Here is a 21,914-nt window from a genome sequence, read left to right on the forward strand (position 1 = left end):
TAGAGTAAAACAAAAGTTACTTTTTTGTGTAAAAATTGGCTGTCCAACAAGTGTCCCACCATACCACCAAGTACTTATTTAGATGTTTAACATGCTTAAAGTATCTGTAGGGTTTATCATACAGTAGTGTCCACCGCTCTACCACACAGGCTTGGACTGGTCACCAGAAATCATCAAACAATACTTAGTAATACTCATCTATTGAGAATGTCAATGGCTTGCCTGTTAGAGTGATAGAGACATTTTATAATATTTGGCTTATTATTTAGCCAGGCTCGGTTGTAAATACTTATACAGAGGGATATATGGGTATATTTTCCCATTTGCTACTTGCTATGTGTTCTTGGATACTGTAACACTTGCATGTTGTTAAGTCTTAGTCTATACATTACTTTTATACATTAATTTTATACAGGTTATACAGAATGACAGCAGTTACAAAACTTTGAATGCCATCCACAGCCATTGTGTGCCTTAACATCTTAACGGAAGATCCTTTAATACTTATCTATTATCACCGAACGCAACATGGGAGGATGTTTCTCGAAACCCAAACCAGGTAAGTGTATCTAAAAGCTAGAATTACTGTCACATGGCATACAGCCTTCCCCAATGACCCATATTACCCTTGGAAATGTCCTGGGTGACTGCTGGTAGGAATGTTAAGTCTACACTCTTGCTTGGGGGATTAAACAGCACTCTAGGTTACAATTAATCCTTGGAAAATTACGCTTCAGTTTCTATAATGAGCACAACATTCAGCTGGAACAAACACCATAATGAAAGCTGTATGATAATGAGTTTGGACCAATATGTCCTGTACTGTGCTAGAGTAACCCTAAAAACATTGTTAAATTTATTCGCTCTGTGGTTCTAATAGCAATGGGGGGTAAGCTGGTGTATGACCAGTTTTGGCAGCTGATGCTGCGTTCAAAAATAATAACTTCATTATGAAGGGTTTAGCTGAGTAGATTAATTTTTTAATAAAAAAAAACACCAAAATATGATTGCATTCCATAATTCCTTTAACCACTTCAATACTTTTACTTTGAGATTCCTATGTACAATCCACTAGTTGTTGTATTATTAAAAAAAAACAAACATAAAAAACCCATTTATTGAATAGTTAAACTTTTTTGTTCACCTTTTTATGGGGCTAGATCTGATCAATGGAGATTTTTAGCAGTTGAGTAATTTTGTGTGTTCTTTTCCATAATTTACAGTATATAAAATAACCAAGCTACACAGTCTATAAATGGGTAAATAAATCTCAGCTGTGTATAAAACACAACCTTAAACAAATCAAGCTTACACACATATGACAACCATACAGTAGTTGAGTTTCAAACGATTAAACTCATAGAAGATATTCCAAGATTAGTTATAAACTAACAATGAACCATTTTTAGTTTTCTAGCTATGAAGTAAACACTAATTGTGCTCCAGACATTGTTTTGTAGAACAAATATTTAAAAATATTAGATGATGATTTTTTATCATTGTCTGTAGTTTCCCAATGGGGAAGAAACTGGAGCTTAGCCTCCATGAGTTGCACTTCTCAAAACAGGTATGATGCAGCTTGTACTGCCTTCTCCAAAATGACATGATCTTTGGTAACAGGAAGGTTTGGGATTAGGATATAGTAAATAGTTTAACAGATTAATAGAAATATGTACCGGCTTAAGCAGCATTAAATAATGCATTTAATAAGACATCCCCACATAATTGAACATAGAAAAAAGGGGGTTAAGATTCCAATTCACCAACATCTAACACTCATGACTGTATGCAGGTTTAGCAGTAATATATAGGGGTTATCTGCTCTTTCAATTGTTGGCAATTAATTAATGTAAATGTTCTATTGATATATTCTCATAGGGGAGAATAACTCTTAAACCTGACATTTTATATTCCATAAATCTAATGGTATTTTTCAAAAACGTGTCTAATTATAATATTTCTAATAATATAATATTAGAAAAAACTTTTAATTATCAATAAGTATGCTCAGAAGAAGACTATTTTTTTTTAATTAAAAACAAGAACTTGGGTCTTAGATGAGAATCAAACAAATACAACAAGAGTAATTACAGTACATTAGCCATGAAATCTAATTCTCTTTTTCTTTACAGTTGAGGTAAAAGTAGAAGTAGTCCTACCAGAGAAAGAAAGAGACAAAGAAGATATGTCTCCCAATGGCAAAGCCAGCCCACTCGCTTACAAAACCAATGGAACTACAAGACACTATCACCATGAAGACCGGCCTATAGTCCTTAATCCTTACACAAACCCCAAGGATATAGTGGAAGCCTCAGTATGTCACGTGAAGGACCTGGAGAATGGACAGTATGTTCTGGGATTTATTTATTCCACAAACTATTTTAGTCTACATTTGATGTTTATAAACCTCTGCCTATCTTCTTACACTTATTTGTAAGATATGCTAGGCAAGGTTCCATAGTGTAGCCATTTCCATGTTGCTGCCATAACAAATGAACAATTAACCAGCTTTTCTTTTGGATTCTGTGGTGTACATAACAACAATAAGATTGATTTTTTTTTTTACCACAAAAGCCATTAAATGAATTTGATAGAAAAAGTAAAGTGGTTGCACTCCACAGTCTTATAATCTGATATGGTCTCTGACATGGTCAGAGGGAACTTTAAGATAGCAGCTGTAAAGAGCTTTTAGTGACAATTAAACTATATTATTTGTTATTACGGTAATTTTTGCTTCTGTTAAGGTATTCAAATAGCAATATATCAGATCAATAAATGTATTTAATATGGGTGTTCTTTTTTTCTCCTAACTTTTACTGATTTTGTTTACCAATAGGATGCGAGAGGTTGACCTAGGGTCTGGCAAAGCCTTACTCATTAAGCAAAATGGCGAATACTATGCAATGGGACACAAGTGCCCCCACTATGGAGCACCGCTAGTAAAAGGTCGGTAGAAAAATGTCATTGATACTGATTGATTTAGTCAATGTCCACTGCCTGTTTGGAATGACTCCAAAACCTTTGAACATTTCAACTGCCTTACAATGAAAATTAAGTAACAACCCACCCTATTTATGTTCTCATTCCATCAATGTGACCATGAGAGTAGATTATGTACAGTTTTCTACTCTGTGTAATTTCCTTCTTACTGTACTGTCTTCTCCATAATTAAATGGAGAGTAATCCAACACATTACAGGTAATATTAATATTGCTGATATACTTCAAATGGGTCAATACGTTATCTCTTTTATATTACATCACGTATATGTTAGTGGCTTTTTTATTCTTGGGAAGTCTTTGGCAAACCTCATGTATAGTATGTCTCCCCAACAAAGTTCCCCTCGGCTCTATATTATATTATTCAGCAAAGAGGCTAAATTTCCATTTTTAGTCCTTAGTGTTTATATTTGTCTAGTTAACATCTTTTTCTCAATTTATACCCCTTCCCTTGTAGCACAAGAAAAAATAAATTAATAGTTCTCCTATAGGTTTTCTAGACTACCAAGACCTTACATATACAGGCTGCCTTAGTTGCCTCTGCACTTTGCTTCAACATTTTTCCACCCAAGTCTCCTACTAAATTAAATCTCTAATATCTGCTTTTTGTGAACAAACACCACATATAGAGACACTGTAATTGAGTGATAGAACACTGAAGACTTAGACCCAGTGTTTTAGGGAATTTAACCCCTTAAGGACAATGGGCGGTCCCTAAACCCATTGAAAACAATGCATTTTGAGCCCGTACATGTACGGGCTTTGTTATTAAGGGGTTAAACATGCATAGATTAGGCATAAGGCAATCCTGATTTTGACTTGCAAGTATGTTGCACCATAGACTTTGTCTTTCCAATGAAACTTCGCATTGGACAACATATAAACAAGTAATTTGTTTTTGTACCTTTCTTTCTAAACAGGAGTCCTCTCCAGGGGACGAATACGTTGCCCGTGGCATGGTGCTTGCTTTAATATTGCAACTGGTGACATTGAAGACTTTCCAGGCTTGGATGGTTTGCCCAAGTTTCAGGTAATTCCAGCTCCAAATATTTACATTTTCAATATTACGGGGTTCAAGGAGATTTTTGGCAGTAATGTTGGATAAAGGCAACGGCTGTTTTCTAAATAGTCGCAATAGTAGTATTTGGTTTAATAAATATAATCAGAAATATTTATATAGATACCACGGGGTTTAAGGGCTAATGGCATAAAATTAGGACGTATACCTATTTTTTTATGCATAGGTAGGCTGGAAATATAGAACATTAAATGTAGGTATATTGATTGAATCAATAATTGGTATAATTTTGTGTATGCTGTAGGTAAAGGTTGAAAAGGAGAGAGTCTATATTCGTGCAAGTAAACAGGTAAGCAATCATTTTTTAAAATTTTATAAAAAATAAAAAAAATAGTAGCAAGGCATTGGATTGAATTTGGATGTACACAAAGTGACTAAAAAAACTAACATGTCATTGCTGTTAAATTAGACTCTTGTAAATTGTCAGTGCTCACATGGCTTTAAGCAAACAATCAATGATGACTTCAGTGCTTAAAAAGGCCACTTTTATTCCATGTTCCATTTTTACAATGACATGATAGTGTCAGACACACTATTATCACCAGACATAGGAATTCTAAAGGGTCCAAGGCCACTTCCAAATACCTTGGCATCCCTGTTTAAAGAGTCTGCAATGTTATTAAGAAGTTTGCTGCTCATGGAACTGTCCAAGAACCTACCAGCACATGGTGACAATAGGAAAATCCATCAGAGGTTGGTGCGAAATGGGGAAAAAAACATGTTAGATATCCACACAGTTTAAGGCTTAGTTGGAGGAATCTTCAGTGATAGTTTCAACCCTTACCATATGCCACATGGTAAATAAGAAGCGCTTTATGGGTGAAGGCCAAAAAAGGACACCACTGCTGAAAGCAAAAGATAGAAAGGCAGGACTAAGGTTTGCCAAAACCGACCTAGTGGAACCACACTCATTCTGGGAACATGTTCTTCAAATCAAAGTAAGCTCTTTGGCAAGATTGACCTGTGTTATGTTTATAGGTGACAAAATATAGGTTATAAGCAAAAGAACAATCTGCCTACATTTAAATATGGTAAATGATATGTAATGGTGTGGGGCTGCTTTGTTGCCTCTGGTACTGGAAGCCTTGAACATATCAAGATAACCATGAAATCAGAGGATAACCAAAGCATTTTACGGGAAATGTGCTACTTCATGTCAGAAATATACGTATGGGTCGAAGATCATGGGTCTTCCAGCAGGACAATGATCCAAAGCACACATCCAAAAGCACCAAGGAATAGTTGAAAACAAAAAAATGGACTGCTTTAGCCATCATAGGGCTGGTCAATGAGTCCTAATCTCAATCCAACTGAAAATCTCTGGAAAAAGATTATAACTGCTACTGGGAAAGTTAATTCTGAAAACATTCAAGATCTTGAACAAACTGCAATGGAAGAGTGGGAGAAAATGCCAGGTGTAGGTCGCCTATATGGATGGCTACGAGAAGCATTGTTGCCAACGGTTGGGCCTTTAATGCTCTGCATGTTATATTTTATGTGTCGTCTGTGAAATCACTATAGTTGGAAAGGCATCCTTTTTTGTTGAAAACCTTTGGACATCCCATTAAATATTTTGATAATGCAAAGTAGATACATTTAAAATATTTTTTTTTTTTTAACACTTAAAGTTTATTGGTTTTACAATAGACCATGCCAGGACAAAATCAGCAAGGGTACATAGATTGGAAATTAACAATGGCAATGAGAACCAAAATACACGGAACATTTAAAATATTTTTTTCATGATATTGTACATGATGTACAAAACATTCAATGATGCCAATAATGTTGACCACAAATGTAAATTGCTTATTCTGATTTTTGATCACTCCAGTTCTGTTTAATTGTTTTTTTTTGTAATCTCATGGAGAATATGATTAAATATATTTCAAATGTTGTAATATTATTTGTATTTCAGGCTCTTCAGTCACAACGGAGGACGAAAGTTATGGCCAAATGTATAGCACTGAGTAACTACAGCACAGCCATTACCAATATTCTAATCATTGGAGCAGGTAACTTTTGCCATGTTCCTGAATACTTTATCCTTATAAAAAAAGAGATTATGTAAACTACAATAAGTGTCCAGATAGAAATTCCATCCACCCCAGCTAAGAAAAAAATAAAGTTGGGTGAAAACACTGGCATTTGAGCGACAAATGGGTGAATCTTTCTAGTTTTCCCAAAAGAGGCAAAAAATATATATTTTTAACTGGATGGCTTGCTTGACCAAGAATTAGCAAATCTTAATGTCTTGCCATGTAGTCCCTGTTCAAGAGAAGCCCAATTTTGTTTTGCTACCTAGTGCATTAATTCGTATATCGGACTGATCCTACTTATAAGTGTCCTTCTTTCATCTTAACTTCCCTGGGAGCAAAGACAAGTTAAAAATTGGGTGGAAAGTGGTAGTTTTTTGAAACTTTTTGTGTGTTGTGAAGTCATGAGCAGTCACTTAACTTGAACACTTTGAGCTCAAATGATCTTGAAAACCTGATTTTCTGTGGGACTTTCCACAATAGGGAAAGTACTACTTTCAGCCATTTTTGGAATAGCTTTAACCCGCTCTAGTTACTAATATCAATTTTCCCACAAATATGTATTTTGTCTTGTCCTAGGACCTGCTGGATTAGTGTGTGCAGAAACCCTAAGACAAGAGGGGTTCTCAGACAGGATTGTAATGTGCACTTCGGAGAAATACTTGCCATATGATCGATCCAAACTAAGCAAAGTATGTATGCATTTGCGAATGATCATTACATTTTCCCACAACAGATCCTCTTTTTTGCTATAAAATTATGGGTATTTAAAAGAACACATATTGAAAAGTTTTAACCGTTAACTTATAAGTCTCTAAAAGCAAGCTGCAGGGACATCCACTCCAACACATGTTACTGCAAGCATTGTTTGGTTATTGTCTAGTGATTAGACATTAGTTTAGTTATTTAATGAGATAATGAGTTAGATAATGAGAGATCTATCTCAGTTACCTTCTTCCCAGCTACCAAAGGCCTGCCAGTTAAATGCATTATAAACTGGATCAAAAAGTATTTTAACAAGACTTTTCTATTTATTTAAACTTATATTATTGTTTAATGATGTCACCGTATATCCCGAATTTCTGATTAACCTCTACAGAACTCCCACAATAAAGGTGCAGCCACCCCTTGCTTTCCTGTCCTCATACAAACGAGAAACCAACATGAAATGTAATCTCCTTTCCTGCTCATCAGTCTACCTGGGTTTATAAAATTTCAACTTTATGTGTAAAATCGATAGGCTAGATCATTTAGTAAATATTGGAAATTTCATCAGTCCATTAGTTTCTTTGACACTAATTAGTTTAATGGATCATTTATTAAAACACCCAGTTGACAAAGCATCAGCAGCACCACAAATGAGTTAATTAAAGTTGTTCAACATTTCATTAAGCGAGAATCTCACAGAAAAGGTAATGTCTAAAATGAGACATCTACTCTTTGTAACCAAGACCCAGAGTCTTGTACTAAACATAAATAATAAAGATTTTTAGTGAATTTATTATAGAGAGTCAAACAAATTTTACATCGCTTATAGCCTGGCACTCAAATGGCACCACTAGTGAATGTTGATGGTGAACATAAAATGCTAGGTTTATTGGTGTCTTAATAAATGTAAAGTTTAGGGCTGTCTTATTATAGATGAAGTTACATTTGGTTTTACATCTAAAATGTAAGTGTCAAAATTTAGACGAATGAATATAGAGATGTGTACCCTGCTAACCAGTAACCACCTTGTAAGTGAATTTTATACCAACAGTAAAATAAGAACTATATGATGAATTCAATTTTTTTCTCTGTCAGGAGGTTATTTCATTATCTGCATTGCATAATATCTTGTTTTATTTTAGTCTATGGACTCACAGGCTGAGCAGATATTTCTTCGTTCCAAAGAATTCTTCCACACATATGACATTGAAGTTCTGACAGAAACGCAGGTAAGTATTTAAAATAAGCTAATTTAAGAAATAAGGCAGTAGGAACAGAATATATATATTCTCTCTATATATAGAATATATATTTTATTACTTATTTTACTTTTTTTTTTATTATTTATGGCACAACTCCATTTAAGGTGGTTGTACTACCAAATGTTAGCAAATGGCAGAAAAACACCCAAATGGTTAAAGTTAGTTGCTTATGCATCAGATCAATATTTGGGAATATCAGCCCTCAATGACTTCTAAAATCAGTTGATAAGGTGCACTATGTAACTTCTTCAGTCTCCTAAAAGGCTGACATTTGTTTCTGGATCAAACAAAACACCCTATGTTTGCAGGGAATAAATATTAAATATATCATTAATTTTATCATTACTATTTAAAAAATGTAATTATAGATTGACACATCAACCGAAGTATTTCAGGCCATATCATTTATTGTAAGGCTAGGAGTTAAAACTTTTGAAAACCTGTGTGATGTTATGATGACCAGCAATCTATTTATGATGGATGCTGCCCTAGGCTGCAGTTCTTTTTGATGAGCGTCTATTGAGGATGTATGGTGCCAGGTACAGTGTGCTATGGAGGCTATGTTGGCTAGGCAACGTCCTTGACGGTGTAAAGGGCCACAAGGGCCACAGATCACTCTTGTAAATGGACACAGAGCACCCTGATCAAACGATAAGGGGGAAGCTTACCTGCAGTTATGTTTAAGAATGTGTTATAGATTATTATATAGGGGCAAACACCATCATTTCAGCTCGAAGGGTTCTTTAAATTCACATTCTGCAGAAATGATTTCAGGTTGTCAATGTGGACACAAAGAATAAAATGGTGGTTTTCAAGGATGGATTCAGAATGGAGTACAACAAACTTCTGATTGCCACAGGAAGCACGTGAGTTAAAAATCTGGGAGCCAAGAAATAAATAACTTTCACAACATGTCCCTCACTGAATGGTATAGCACACTGCATAGTCCCGATACACTGTTCATAAATATACAGTACCTGTCAATACAATGTGGCTGCCAGCCTTTAGTATAGAGACTAAAAAGACCCAAGAGTGGAAACAATTCAGCAATATGGATTACGAGGTTCTAGATATGAACTGCATATAACACCAATTTCAATGACACTTCTCCACAGCCCTAAAACCCTTACCTGCAAAGGAAAAGAACTGGATAATGTCTTCACACTCCGAACCCCTGAGGATGCCAACAGGGTAGTGAAGCTTGCAAGCAGCAAGAACGCTGTGATTGTGGGAGCTTCCTTCTTGGGTGAGTAACTCTCTTGCCAACTCTCCATTTAGCGAACAAACCCTAAAGTTTACTTATACAAACCGCGTGCTAATGATTGAGTTGTAGTCTGCAACTTATACTTTTGTTGTATTCAGTGCTTGTATTCTTATATATTCCATACAGCGTATGATATTTTATGATGTGATTTACACTAATGGGTTGTTGTGGTGTCAACCTGGAAAAGCTCGGTATAAGCTTCAGCGTTGTTTTAGGAAACCTTTATTTGGTTATCATACCAGAGAGCTCAGAAAATCTTGTGTCAAAGTGGAACAATAGCTTTAAACGAGTCTGTTCATACTCAGGTATGGAAGTAGCAGCCTATTTGTGTGAAAAGGCCCACTCGGTCTCTGTGGTAGAACTGGAGAATATCCCCTTCAAGAAATTTTTAGGGGAAAAGGTTGGACATGCCATTATGAAGGTAATTATTGTCGTTAGTCTAACCTTGATGTTTTTTTTTCTTTTTTTATATAAATAATAGTACATAATTAAACATTTGGTGACAGTTATCAAAAAGCCTACTTCCAGATGCATTTATTTTAATAAAAGTGAATTATTCCAATTTTCTGCCAACTGCCTTCCTGATCTATTTAGTACTATACTTGTTCTTCAGTTTTCCATGCTGTGATCAAGACTACAGGTCCCTATTAAAGCTTTAGACTATATCAAAACGACTGATGTATAGGAAACAAAATGAATGATGTAGAGAAAACAGATGATCCTAGCGCAAATAAAAGCAAAACTCGGAAAGCATAGATTTTTCCTTTAATACAGTTGTATTAAATGTATTAGTACTTATTGTAACTCAAAAGTAACACAGAGTATATATGTAGAATTTATATGTTCACTTTATAGTTGTTTGAAAACAATCGAGTGAAGTTCTACATGCAGACGGAGGTTTCAGAACTACGAGAACAGGAAGGAAAGGTAGGCTCTTTTTAAGCTTGCGGACACCGACTATTACATTGGCTAGCTCTCATTAAGTTCTTGAAACAAGCTTTACAGATGTTACAGCCACTTCTGCTATCCTCAATTGCATCCTGGCTTGTTTAGTTATTTATATTGCCTTTGTGTTCCATATCTACGTCAAGCTGAAAGAAGTGGTGCTGAAGAGCGGAAAGGTCCTCAGAGCCGATGTTTGTGTTATAGGTATAGGTAAGGAAAAAAATACAAAATGTACAAAATTATGCTTTTTTCTGGAAAGTGACATTGTCAGATGATATCTGTCACCATGTAAATAAAGACTCTTGGTACAACTTACTTGACAGTTTTACTATGTACCGTAAATATGTGGTAATATATGCCATATTGATCAGTAGATCAAATTATTTTATTTTACATTATTATCTAAAAAAAAATATTTTGTTTATAGGAGCAAGTCCTACTACAGGCTTTTTAAAGCAGAGTGGCATCACTATCGATTCCAGAGGCTTTATTCCAGTTAACAAGGTAAGTAGGTACATTTTAAATCCATACAAATTAGGAGATCTGATGCGTATGAGTGGGGAATCATTTTCTTACACAGGGCGTGATGGAAATGTAACTATTTGTACGTATAAATCCCTTGGGTCTCAACATTTTGGAAATTGGGTGTTTGGGATACAAGTGTATTTATCAGGTCAAACCCTGCCCATGTGAGTCCTAGATGACAAGCGAACAAAGACCATATTGATATTCTTTCTTCTGTAGATGATGCAGACCAATGTTCCAGGAGTATTTGCTGCTGGGGATGTGGTAACCTTCCCACTGGCTTTTCGGAATAACAAAAAAGTGAATGTACCTCACTGGCAGATGGCACACACGCAAGGTAGTATTAAGTCATTAATGCCACAATCATATGATTTAAAGGGAAACTATTCACTGAGAGGTTTATTCACTTAAGCAGGTAAGTTGTAGTTTCAACTTACATGTGTAATTACGTATTATGAAGGACCAGCACTCGTAAACTTCTTCAGTAAAATAGTTTGGTGGGCTCTGTCGAATGGGCAGGTAAACCTCTGGGATGTGTTGAAAGTCACCTCGCTGATTTTAACTATGGACCAGCTCAATCCTTCTTGCTGTAGTAATTTGGAGTTTGTTGGACCTTCATAATACATACAAAGTCAGTGAGTTGAACCACAACTTTCCAGCAAAGGTACATAGAAACTCATATTTAAGTGTATAAGCCCCACTATTGTCTGGGAGAGTTACCTGCAAATTTATAAAACGGGGGCACCTTTAATGTTGCAAAGGCTCTGTGATGTTTTTATGCAACTTGAAGGTCTTGTTTAACCCCTTAAGGACAATGGGCGGTCCCTAAACCCATTGAAAACAATGCATTTTGTCATTAAGGGGTTAAAAGCCTATCTTGGGGTATTGTCACATCAGTATAGAATACAATGACTAAATAAATAGTCTGGAATGTGAAAGTACCCAGTTATGTTCACAGCTTATTTTCTCTTTGATTACGTAAATAAATACCATGGAAATAACCCTGAGTTATAGGCATACCCCTCAATCTCAAAAAATACCAACATATACCACTCTGGGAAAAAAATCCTTTCTGAGTTATAATCTCATTGTTATCATCGTTATACATTTATATTTTTGATAATACATATATATCCATTCATATCCGAATATTTATATTAATATATAGTCACGATAGACCTAAGATTAAAATTTGCAAAACTTATTAAAAGGACCATATCTGCCCATTCTGGGAACTAAATTAATGGGGTTTCCTCAAACACTAATCCTTCACAGATCTTATTCTTCTCAACTGTTTTTTTTCAAGTGGATTCACACTGGAAACTTATAGATTTGGTTAATGTCAGATAACATAGGAAAGATTCCCAGGAATTTAGGTTTGCTAAAATTCTTTTGCAGAAATTCACTATAGTGAATAGCCCGTGTGTTCACATGAACTCCTTGAACAATTCAGAATTTTATATAGTTCCTGTTTTCTGTCACGTTATCTCATTTGCATTCTCACGCACTATTGTTTCTCTTTGAAAGGCCGTATTGCAGCTCTGAACATGTTGGCACAAGGCACAGAAATCAATACCGTTCCCTACCTGTGGACAGCAATGTTTGGAAAGAGTATACGGTTTGCTGGTAAATCACTGATAATTTATATGCATGTTGAATTATATATATTATAATATGAAATATTTCATAAATGGTTCATAAAGCCCACCTATCTTAAATTTCTCTGTGTGGTTATTTCATCTGAGAGACATTGTAGCCGAACGCCTAAGAGATCTTTAGATGGCATAGTACTTTTATATGGTTGGGGCGGAAGCCCCTCTGCCGCATCACAGGGAGCCAATCTTGAGATTCTTTTCTCCTTTCTTTTGGATTGAATGAACTGCAATAATAATTAGAATTTTATCTTGATGTCAAACACCCCGTAGTGGCACTGTTAATAGGCCGGTTGGGGAGATCATTGATCTCTGTTTTAACCAGCCCATTAACACCATGGAGGACTCTTCTGTGTCGGCACAGCTCTATAGTTAGTTTCTGCCTGGTGCCACTCATCAGTAAAATTGGGAAGCTTTGGGATATAATCGCACATCCTGGTGAGGAGAGGGTGACTGGTGGAGCTACCCTGGCTTAGGCCTAGGGCAGCACCGAAGGTAAATACATCACTGAAATGGACAATGAAGTTATGGGTCCCGATCATATGTATTTTTCTATTCCTCCTTATGCTCATAAATTCAGGACAAGTAAACTTTACTTTTTTTTCCATGTTTTCAAAGGGCATGGGGAAGGCTTTGATGATGTCATAATTCAGGGAGATATCGAGGAGTTAAAATTTGTAGCATTTTACACCAGGTAAGAACAAATTACAAAGGACATATGCTAAGGAGGGCCTTCACAAATGTATGCGGGTATTGTAAGATATGACATTGTAGTTCTTGTTTATCCTACATTTAATGCTTGCAACACGTACAGATTTAAACATTTTGCTGGCTCTGTCACCGAAAAACCTTGATATTCATTCAGCCTTAAAAAGCTCAATATTTTGTAAACTTTTGAACATATCCTATCTCATCTCTTGAGAAGATAACGTATTCCAGCATAAAAGTGAACACATCTTCCTGATTGGCTGTTACTTTAACAGCTTTAAAGTAGATTTGTTTGATTTTCATATTATACATTGTATGATTCTGTCAGGATACAGCAAGTCCAGACTAGTGCTCAAGCAATAAAGAATTCCAAAACATATTTAATAGGCAACATGTTCATCTAGCCCTGACCAAAAAACACATTAATTGAAATGAAACATATAGAAGAAACAACCATCATATAGCTTCTACCAAAAGCCTGGTTATGCGAGACCCCGGTGGCTAAATGTGGCATTGCATGTATTATTAGATATTGGTGCATATGTAGCAAGTAACACTTTTTTATTTTTCCGAAAATGGAGTGGCACACTATCGGAAGGTAACAGGTTATTTTATTGTTAAGCATTTTTATTTCCGTTTTTTTTAGGTTATCATGATTTCCTGCAAGTTATGGGATGTTTAACGTATATGTTTTTAAAGAAACTGTTAAATTTGAGTTGAGTTGTGCGTTATTTTACTGTTTAGGAAAACCGAAAGGATCTTATTTTCCAATAGTAAGATGACGTCCTGCGTAGATGAATGGAGGTAAAGTTAGGAGCTCTCAAAAGCTCCAGGTTAAGGTTATCTCTGCAGGTTCTATCTGGACTGAACATTAGAGTTGCTAATCTTATTCATTTGTATATTAACTTCCCTTCTTACTTCATGTGTTGACCCTTGAATAGTTATTCTACTTATTCTGTGGCATCGGTTATTTATATAAAATCACCATAAAACCACAGTGCAATGTTTACACACGCAGTATCATCATAGCATACTCTTTAGAGGAATACATCGGTTCTTTTGATTTTCATGCTGCCAAGGGTGCCTTACTAGTGCTATTTGCAGGGCTGGTGCAAGGATTTTTACCACCCTAGGCAAAACATAATTTTGCTGCCCCCTGGCTCCACCCCCACAAGCCCCTCCCCTTTTACCACAGCTACTTATACGGTATACGGAGCGTAATTACAATAGGGGTGCCGCGGCGCTCCCATAAGGTCCTCCTAACTGGCTGACTCACTCCCACTCCTCCCCATAGTAATGGCGAGCCCCGGCCGCACTTATGACCACGGCCCTGGATATTTGCCTAGTCAGTACACGTATGGGAGTACCAAAAAAAAAATGATTAAATATTGCCATAAACTTGTCTCAAGCTGCTGCAGCCACATCATTATTGAGTGACAGGGGCACCTTCTCAAATCTGAAAAATATATTTTCAAGGATGGAGCCTATACACCTCACTCCTTTCTGATATGCTTTAAAACTTCAAAATAGGACTCAAACCATTTATACATACAAATATATATATATATGTATATATTTATATCAAGCATCTTAAATCAAACTTCCTGATTCTGGATCACATTTCCCTGTCTTTTTTAAACATTTTAATTACTTTTTTGATCAGGTTTACTGTAAAGGTTGCAATTTGTAATCGGTTGAGCAAATCATAATGCATGTCACTTTTCTGTTATGTGTGATATGCCAACTTGAATACATTCAATTAGAATGTTATAATTAATGGCTAAAAAAAAAAAAACTCCAACAATGCTCGGGATTTTGATGGTCATCAGCTTCATGAAGTGATGGGAATTTAATTCCAAAAACCTCTACAGTGGTACAAGCTGTCTATATAGTGCCATTTTCAAAAAGGTGGTAACTCTCTGGTTCACTCCTCCCGGAACAACCTTTCCCATACTGGATTTTTAATTCATGTGGAACCTCTTTTCTACTTCTTTGCCCTCATTTGGTGATGTAATAATATTATAATTATTCAGCACCTTCAATAAGAACTGTACACACTGTTAAAAAAAATCTGTTTTGTCAATGATTATTTACAGCAGGATTGTGGTTGAATGTCTTGGTATCACATCATGCCTTTAGGTACCCTCAACGTTTGGTCACTTCTTTTTGATATTACAATTTTTGGGAATTCAAAAAGAACAGAATGGTTTGATCTAAGTACAATCATACTAACATGTTTACCATTTAAATGATTCACATCAAAAGGAATAACAAAACTAGAATTGACAATGAAAAGACAACCCTCCATATTAGATAAAGAGTGCCTGGAAGCCTACATTATTCCTGCTGTTTAATGTTTCATGCTTATAGCAGTTTGCATTTATTATAAATCATTGGGCTATCTCAATTAACATATTTAGATCTATTTATATATCCATTTTAAAAGTATAGGTCAAAACCTAATTTATGAATAATTTGTTTTTATTACTTTAAATTGTATGCAGATATGACATTTAAATGCAATGGTGATACTATTTATATTAATTATATTTTGTTATTGGCGTACTGGGTAGAATAAGAATGCAGACTTGCAAAAACAATTTAGGCTTCTTCTTCAGCATGCCTGAACAGGTCTGTAGAAGACATCTAAGTTATCCTGAAAGCTTGCACTCTAATTCTACCGAGCCAATATTGGTCACTTTGACTATAGCCATTTGCTGTATGGCTAACATAGCAGAACTCTACTTATTGTGTCCATGAAAACCTTTGAAATCTTGAGCGGTGTTCACAAAGATACATCTTTCATACAGTCTACAAATTGCTTTATCAACAGACTTAGTGCCCCTAGTTCAACACTGATCGTATTATTGTTGGACTAAATCTTTCCTTGCAATCTTCATTACCCACTATGAAAGGCCAAGGTAGCCCTCCATAAACTCACTGACATAACTCGTTTACACATAGCCGGTTTAGTTCTTTTGTTTTAGAAACTTGTTTGCATTGGACCTTTATTGTGCACAATTGAGTAGATGACATTTTTCATTCCACCTGAACCCTTTCATATATTTGTTACGATTGCCCATGGCTGCGCAGGGTAGCTGTCCATAGATAACAACTAATTTCTAAAGTGATCCCTCAACAGACACAAACAAATCAAAAGCACTTAAAGTTAACAAATGCATGTTCTATAATATCCTTACTGTAAAATATATGATTTTATCATTAAAAAAATCTTGGATTACTGTCAACATTGACAACATTAGTGCTGAAATTATAACAGTGTCTCCTTTAATTCATTCCAATCTGTTGAGCTATTTCTTTGACTGAAATAATCCTTTTAAAAACATATTCCAAACAAACTTGAGCTTTTCTGACTTGTCTGTCACAGGAATGAAGAGGTCATTGCAGTAGCAAGTATAAACTATGATCCCATAGTATCCAAAGTGGCAGAAGTAATGGCCTCTGGAAAAACAATACGCAAGAGGGATGTTGAGTAAGTACTTTTGTCTTATTTTTTATGTTTTCTGTTGCAAAGCTGCAATATTTTTTTCCAAGAGCAAAATATGACAAAAAAATGTCTATACTTAAATGTCCATACATTTTCAATATTAAACATGCTGTGCTTATGGTTCAGCAGCTTTTTAGCTATGTTTATATATTTATATAACTTATTTTTTACTCAGATTATTTGTATATATATATATATATATATATATATATAAAATAGTATATACCGTATTTGCTCGATTATAAGACGAGGTTTTTTCCAGAGCAAATGCTCTGAAAAATACCCCTCGTCTTATAATCAGGGTCGTCTTATAATCAGACCTCAAATAGGTCTGATTATGAGACTAAGATCCAGATCCCCCGCAGCGATGCAGGGGACCTGGATCCTCCTGTGTTAACTCCCCCCCCAAACTTACCGGTGCTTCTGAGTCCCCGGTGCTTAGTCCGGGCTGCGTGTGGAGCTCTACGCGATACAATCGCGTAGAGCTTTACACGCTTCCCGGACTAAGCACTGGGGACCCAGATGCAGAGGACCTGGATCCTCCTGTGTTACCCCCCCCAACTTACCGGTGCTTCTGAGCCCCAGGTGCTTAGTCCGGGCTGCGTGTAGAGCTCTACGCTATATAATCGCGTAGAGCTCTACACGATACAATCGCGTAGAGCTCTACACGCTGCCCGGGCTAAGCACTGGAGACTCAGAAGCACCGGTAAGTTGGAGGGGGAGCGTAACACAGGAGGATGCAGGGGACCTGCATCCTCCTGTGTTATGCCCCCCCCTCCAACTTACCGGTGCTTCTGAGTCCCCGGTGCTTAGTCCGGGCAGCGTGTAGAGCTCTACGCGATTCGCGTGGAGCTCTACATGCTGCCCGGACTAAGCACCGGGGGCTCAGATGCAGGGGACCTGGACCCTCCTGTGGTATGCGCCCCCCCAACTCAGAAGCACCGGTAAGTTTGGAGGAGGGAGGGGGAGTGTTAAATGGGGGGGTGTAAGGCTTTTCTGGAGGCAGAGTGCTCTGTGAAATGCCTTTTAACCCCTTTAATGCCACTCTGCCTCCTGAAATGCCTTTTACCTCCCTATATGCCACTCTCCCCCATAATATGCCTTTTAACCCCCTAAATGCCAGAGTGGCATATAGGGGTATAAGGCATTTCTGGAGGCAGAGTGGCACATAGGGGGTCAAAAGGCATATCATGGGGCACAGTGGCATATAGAGGGTTAAAGGGCGTATCATGGGGCACAGTGGCATTTAGAGGGTTAAAAGGCATATCATGGGGCACAGTGGCATATATGGGGTATAAGGCATTTCTGGGGCAGAGTGGCAAGCCTGGGGGCAGATGTGCATAACTGGGGGGGCAGGTTGAAAAAAAAAAGGAAATAAAAACAAAATATTTTTCTCAATCATAGCTTTTATTAACAAACAATTGTTCACATAGTTTACATGAACTAACATTTACTGGTAAAACTTTTTTCCTACAGGGTCGTCTTATATTCAGGCTTTTTCTTTTTTTCATAAGTTAATATTCAGATTTTGGGGGGTCGTCTTATAATCAGGGTTGTCTTATAATCGAGCAAATATGGTATATATATATATATATATATATATATATATATATATATATATATATATATATATTGAGATAATTAAGCACTCATAGGGATTTCTTAAAATATTTAAATAAGTGGTTTATATTATCAAGATACCATACATGAGAAAAAGCATATATTTAATGTTTGGTAGATGTTATTGTGTATTGGGGTTTTATGTTAGCCATGTTAAAACATCAGGCTTTGGTTAACTGAAGTAACACCTAGGAGGAGGTTCTCTTTTGGGTGGAGAGGGCACAGTTTTTATATTATGTATGGTATAATAAACCTGGCTACTCAGTTTAGAATTTTTTTTATTAACTGGTGTTGAAGACCCCTAGTGATTAGTCACTATTAAAATAATAATAATTCTGAATAATAAACATTCTGAATGGTTTAAGAGCGAATAATAATAATAATAATAATTAATATTATATTCTCTTCAACCCTTTAGAATGTAATGCATGTAAGTAAGGACTTTTTTATCCTCTTGCCAACATGTAAATACAGAATAAAAAATGCTTTCTCAGCGATGGAATGTTGATACTTAATTAATGCTGTGTTATCTTTAATTATATTGTTATGTTAAATGTTTAAAATGCCTTTTTAATGCTACCATCAAATAAAGGATGTTTATTCATCATGGCAAGTACGTTTTGTAAAATGCATGCCCTGTAATGCTTGTTGTTTGATATGTAGTCATAGAAAATGTTTATGATGACTTGTCTTTCCTCTAGAGTCCAGCTGAGACGTCAATTCATTTATATTCTTCCATAGTTGTCTGTTGTGTGTGTTTTATTACTTGTTGTTACAGCTTTATCTCTGAGCATACAAATAGGAACAAAAGATATGTTTATTGAGGATTTTCAAATGCTGACAATAATGTGTAACACAGACAGAAGTAACTAAAATACTCAGTATAAACTAAGAACTATATTTTCTTTACTGTAAACTATATATTTTTTAAATGTTAAAACTATTGATATGGTTCAATGTTTTAGAATACAACTTTGGACCAAAGAGTTATATTTTCATGGGATAAAATAGTGTTTAGATGCAGGCTACTGGCTGCACTTACATATTTATATAAATTAATATCCTAAATCATAAATGCTGCATTATGTTTGGGGATACATAGATCTTTTTTTCTTTTGAACTTATAAGTGGTCATACATGCTGAAAAACCAAATCCTCCAATGTCTTACAGCTATGTGACCCCAAACTTTTGAACGATAGTGTATGGGACTTTCCTCAGAATTCTTAAAAGACAAACACAACGTGGAAGAGAACATTATATGACCAAAGACTGATTTAATGAGGACAGGAAAAATACATATAGTTCATAACAATTTCTTTCAAATAATTCCAAAAGTCTGTTTTAATCCATTACTGCCCTTTTAATTGTCAAACCACTCAACGTTAGATATAGTGCATGTTGTGTGATGCTACTCTTCTTTAAGTTTGTTGTTGTGGATTTAGCTTGATGTTTTTTTTCCCTTTATGAAGTATGTTTCACGTTTACTATTTTAAATAGTAATGCTAAAATGTCACATGTTTTCCATATATATATATATATTTTTATCTTTAGGACTGGAGATATATCCTGGTTAACAGGAAAAGGATCCTAGCTACTGAAAAACGCCAACAACGTGGAATTGCACTAAAGGAAGAAAACGTTTGCAGAATGGAGTATAATTGTTAAAAATGAAGAACAAAATAGCATGAAAATAAAACGCAGTAAACTTGATGTATAAAACCTTTTCTCCTGCATCCAATTCGCCTCACCCTGTGCCAAGAACCAGAGATGGAAGACAGAATAGCCTGTGAATAATATAAATATTTGTTTTATATGCGCCAGATGTCATGCAAAAAGAACACAAAAATAACTTCTTGTAATATAATATTTTTCACTGTGTGGGTTGGAAATATCTTTATCAGTTTTAGAACTTGTAACCCTGAGCTTGTTTTTTTTTTTTTAATTCAAATCAGTGGCTTCTTTTACATAATATCCACTATGGCTATAAAGTATTTTTTCATCAACTCACTGTGTTTTTTTTGTTAAAATTACTTGTATAAAAAAAATATTTTTCTTAAATAGACAACTTTGCCAAATATTTAAAAACCTTAATAAACCAAGCTGAACAAAATCATGTAAATTTAAAGAACCATGTAACATGTAATAGGATTTACATTGATATGAAACCTTTGTATATATTTCCTTGCAGGGTAGCTAAAACAGTTTGAATAGTGTGTGTGTGCAAATATATATATATATATATATATATATATATATATATATCTTAAAGTTATTAAATCTGGACTGCATTGTGCCCACATATTGTGGATACATTTTCCTGATGAATATGCCGATGACAATTTGCAAATATAAGTAGACAGATAATTGAATAGAATATTTGAAAGATAGAAATGACTTACAATTATAGAATTACAACTAGAATAAAATAATTATAGAATATAACATATTTTTTAAACAAAATATTTTTGTACAAAATGTATTTAAAGGAGTATATTATATTCTAAAAAAGCATTTTACTGGATGAATGATGGGGGGGGGGGAAATATAAGAAATGTATTTAAAACAAATGTGAAAGAGTCATATCTGGGTATGATGGTTATGATGATACACAAGGTTAATGATTATTTAGAATGTTCTATTTGCCTACTAATAGATGTATCCTAGAGGTATCCAGATAAGAATTTACATGTGATTGACCTACCATAGTTTTAGCATTTCTCTACTTAACACAATCGATAGTACTTACATTATACACAAGATGAAAATGCCAGATGATTGAAATGGAAGTACCTTTGGTTTATGATGTGATCTTCAAAGCTGTTCATAGATATAGATCACTCGTAGATAAAGATTTGCACTGTTATAAAGCAGTACTATGTTTTTCTATACTTTAGCATTCCTATATGTTGGGTTTATAAAATAGCTGAAGGATTAGCTCGTAGTTTATTACAAAATTGGTTGCTGCTGTATGACATATGCAGAGGATTAGTAATCTTTTTATTGTTTTCAGAACAATCCAGGCTTATTTTTACAGCCATTGTAACAGAAAATGATAACCAAAAATGTAAATTAATATGCAATAAAAGTGCTGTAAATAAAAAGCTTTTCATTTGCTCGATGGGATTGACGTAAAATATTCTTACAAACCAAATGAAGAAAGTCTTTACTTTTCTTGTAAATGCATAATTATTAAATTCTGAAATTCTACTTGTATGGAATGCAAGAAATATGATAGGATGGTGTTACGCATGGTTCTATTTTAATTCTGTTTTAAGACTCTAATACATTTTTTGAAAATTAACCACTTAGCTTCTGTCTGATTTTTTAATACTTTTTTCGCATTTAAATGTGTGGAATTAAAATAGAAATATTGGATGTGATCTTTTGTCAAAAGGAAGGAGCAGACACAAAAACTAGAGTAACTGGAGTATTCTGGATTAGGACGCTGCCAGTGTAATATGACATTTCTTTTCTGAACTAGGACTTTTTCTACAGCCTTGTGCAATATGATGGCAAATATAAATCAATAAATAATAATAATTACAAGCATTTCAGCGGCAAACCTCATAGTGTTCTCACATGAATTAAAGCAAACAGGGGGTCGTTGA

The 21,914-nt window shown here is 35.2% G+C and overlaps 1 protein-coding gene across 2 annotated transcripts; it reads left to right on the forward strand.

Annotated features, from left to right (window-relative positions):
- The first annotated feature begins 470 nt into the window (after positions 1 to 470).
- On the forward strand, positions 471 to 20,025 carry AIFM3 (apoptosis inducing factor mitochondria associated 3). 2 transcript variants are annotated; one of them, XM_053473614.1, is made up of 20 exons: positions 471 to 559; positions 2,133 to 2,346; positions 2,837 to 2,946; positions 3,920 to 4,029; positions 4,322 to 4,366; positions 5,996 to 6,092; positions 6,693 to 6,805; positions 7,964 to 8,050; positions 8,858 to 8,949; positions 9,199 to 9,329; positions 9,653 to 9,768; positions 10,203 to 10,274; positions 10,439 to 10,502; positions 10,720 to 10,796; positions 11,037 to 11,154; positions 12,345 to 12,443; positions 13,088 to 13,163; positions 13,922 to 13,981; positions 16,566 to 16,670; positions 19,858 to 20,025. In XM_053473614.1, the coding sequence occupies exons 1-20, from the start codon at positions 529 to 531 to the stop codon at positions 19,895 to 19,897; spliced, it is 1,857 nt and encodes a 618-aa protein (XP_053329589.1). In that variant the 5' UTR covers positions 471 to 528; the 3' UTR covers positions 19,898 to 20,025. The 2 variants fall into 2 exon arrangements, with proteins under 2 accessions (XP_053329589.1, XP_053329599.1); XM_053473624.1 differs by lacking the exon at positions 13,922 to 13,981.
- The last annotated feature ends 1,889 nt before the right edge of the window (positions 20,026 to 21,914 follow it).

The sequence above is a fragment of the Spea bombifrons genome, chromosome 1, assembly GCF_027358695.1.
Source record: "Spea bombifrons isolate aSpeBom1 chromosome 1, aSpeBom1.2.pri, whole genome shotgun sequence".
Lineage (NCBI taxonomy): Eukaryota > Metazoa > Chordata > Amphibia > Anura > Pelobatidae > Spea > Spea bombifrons.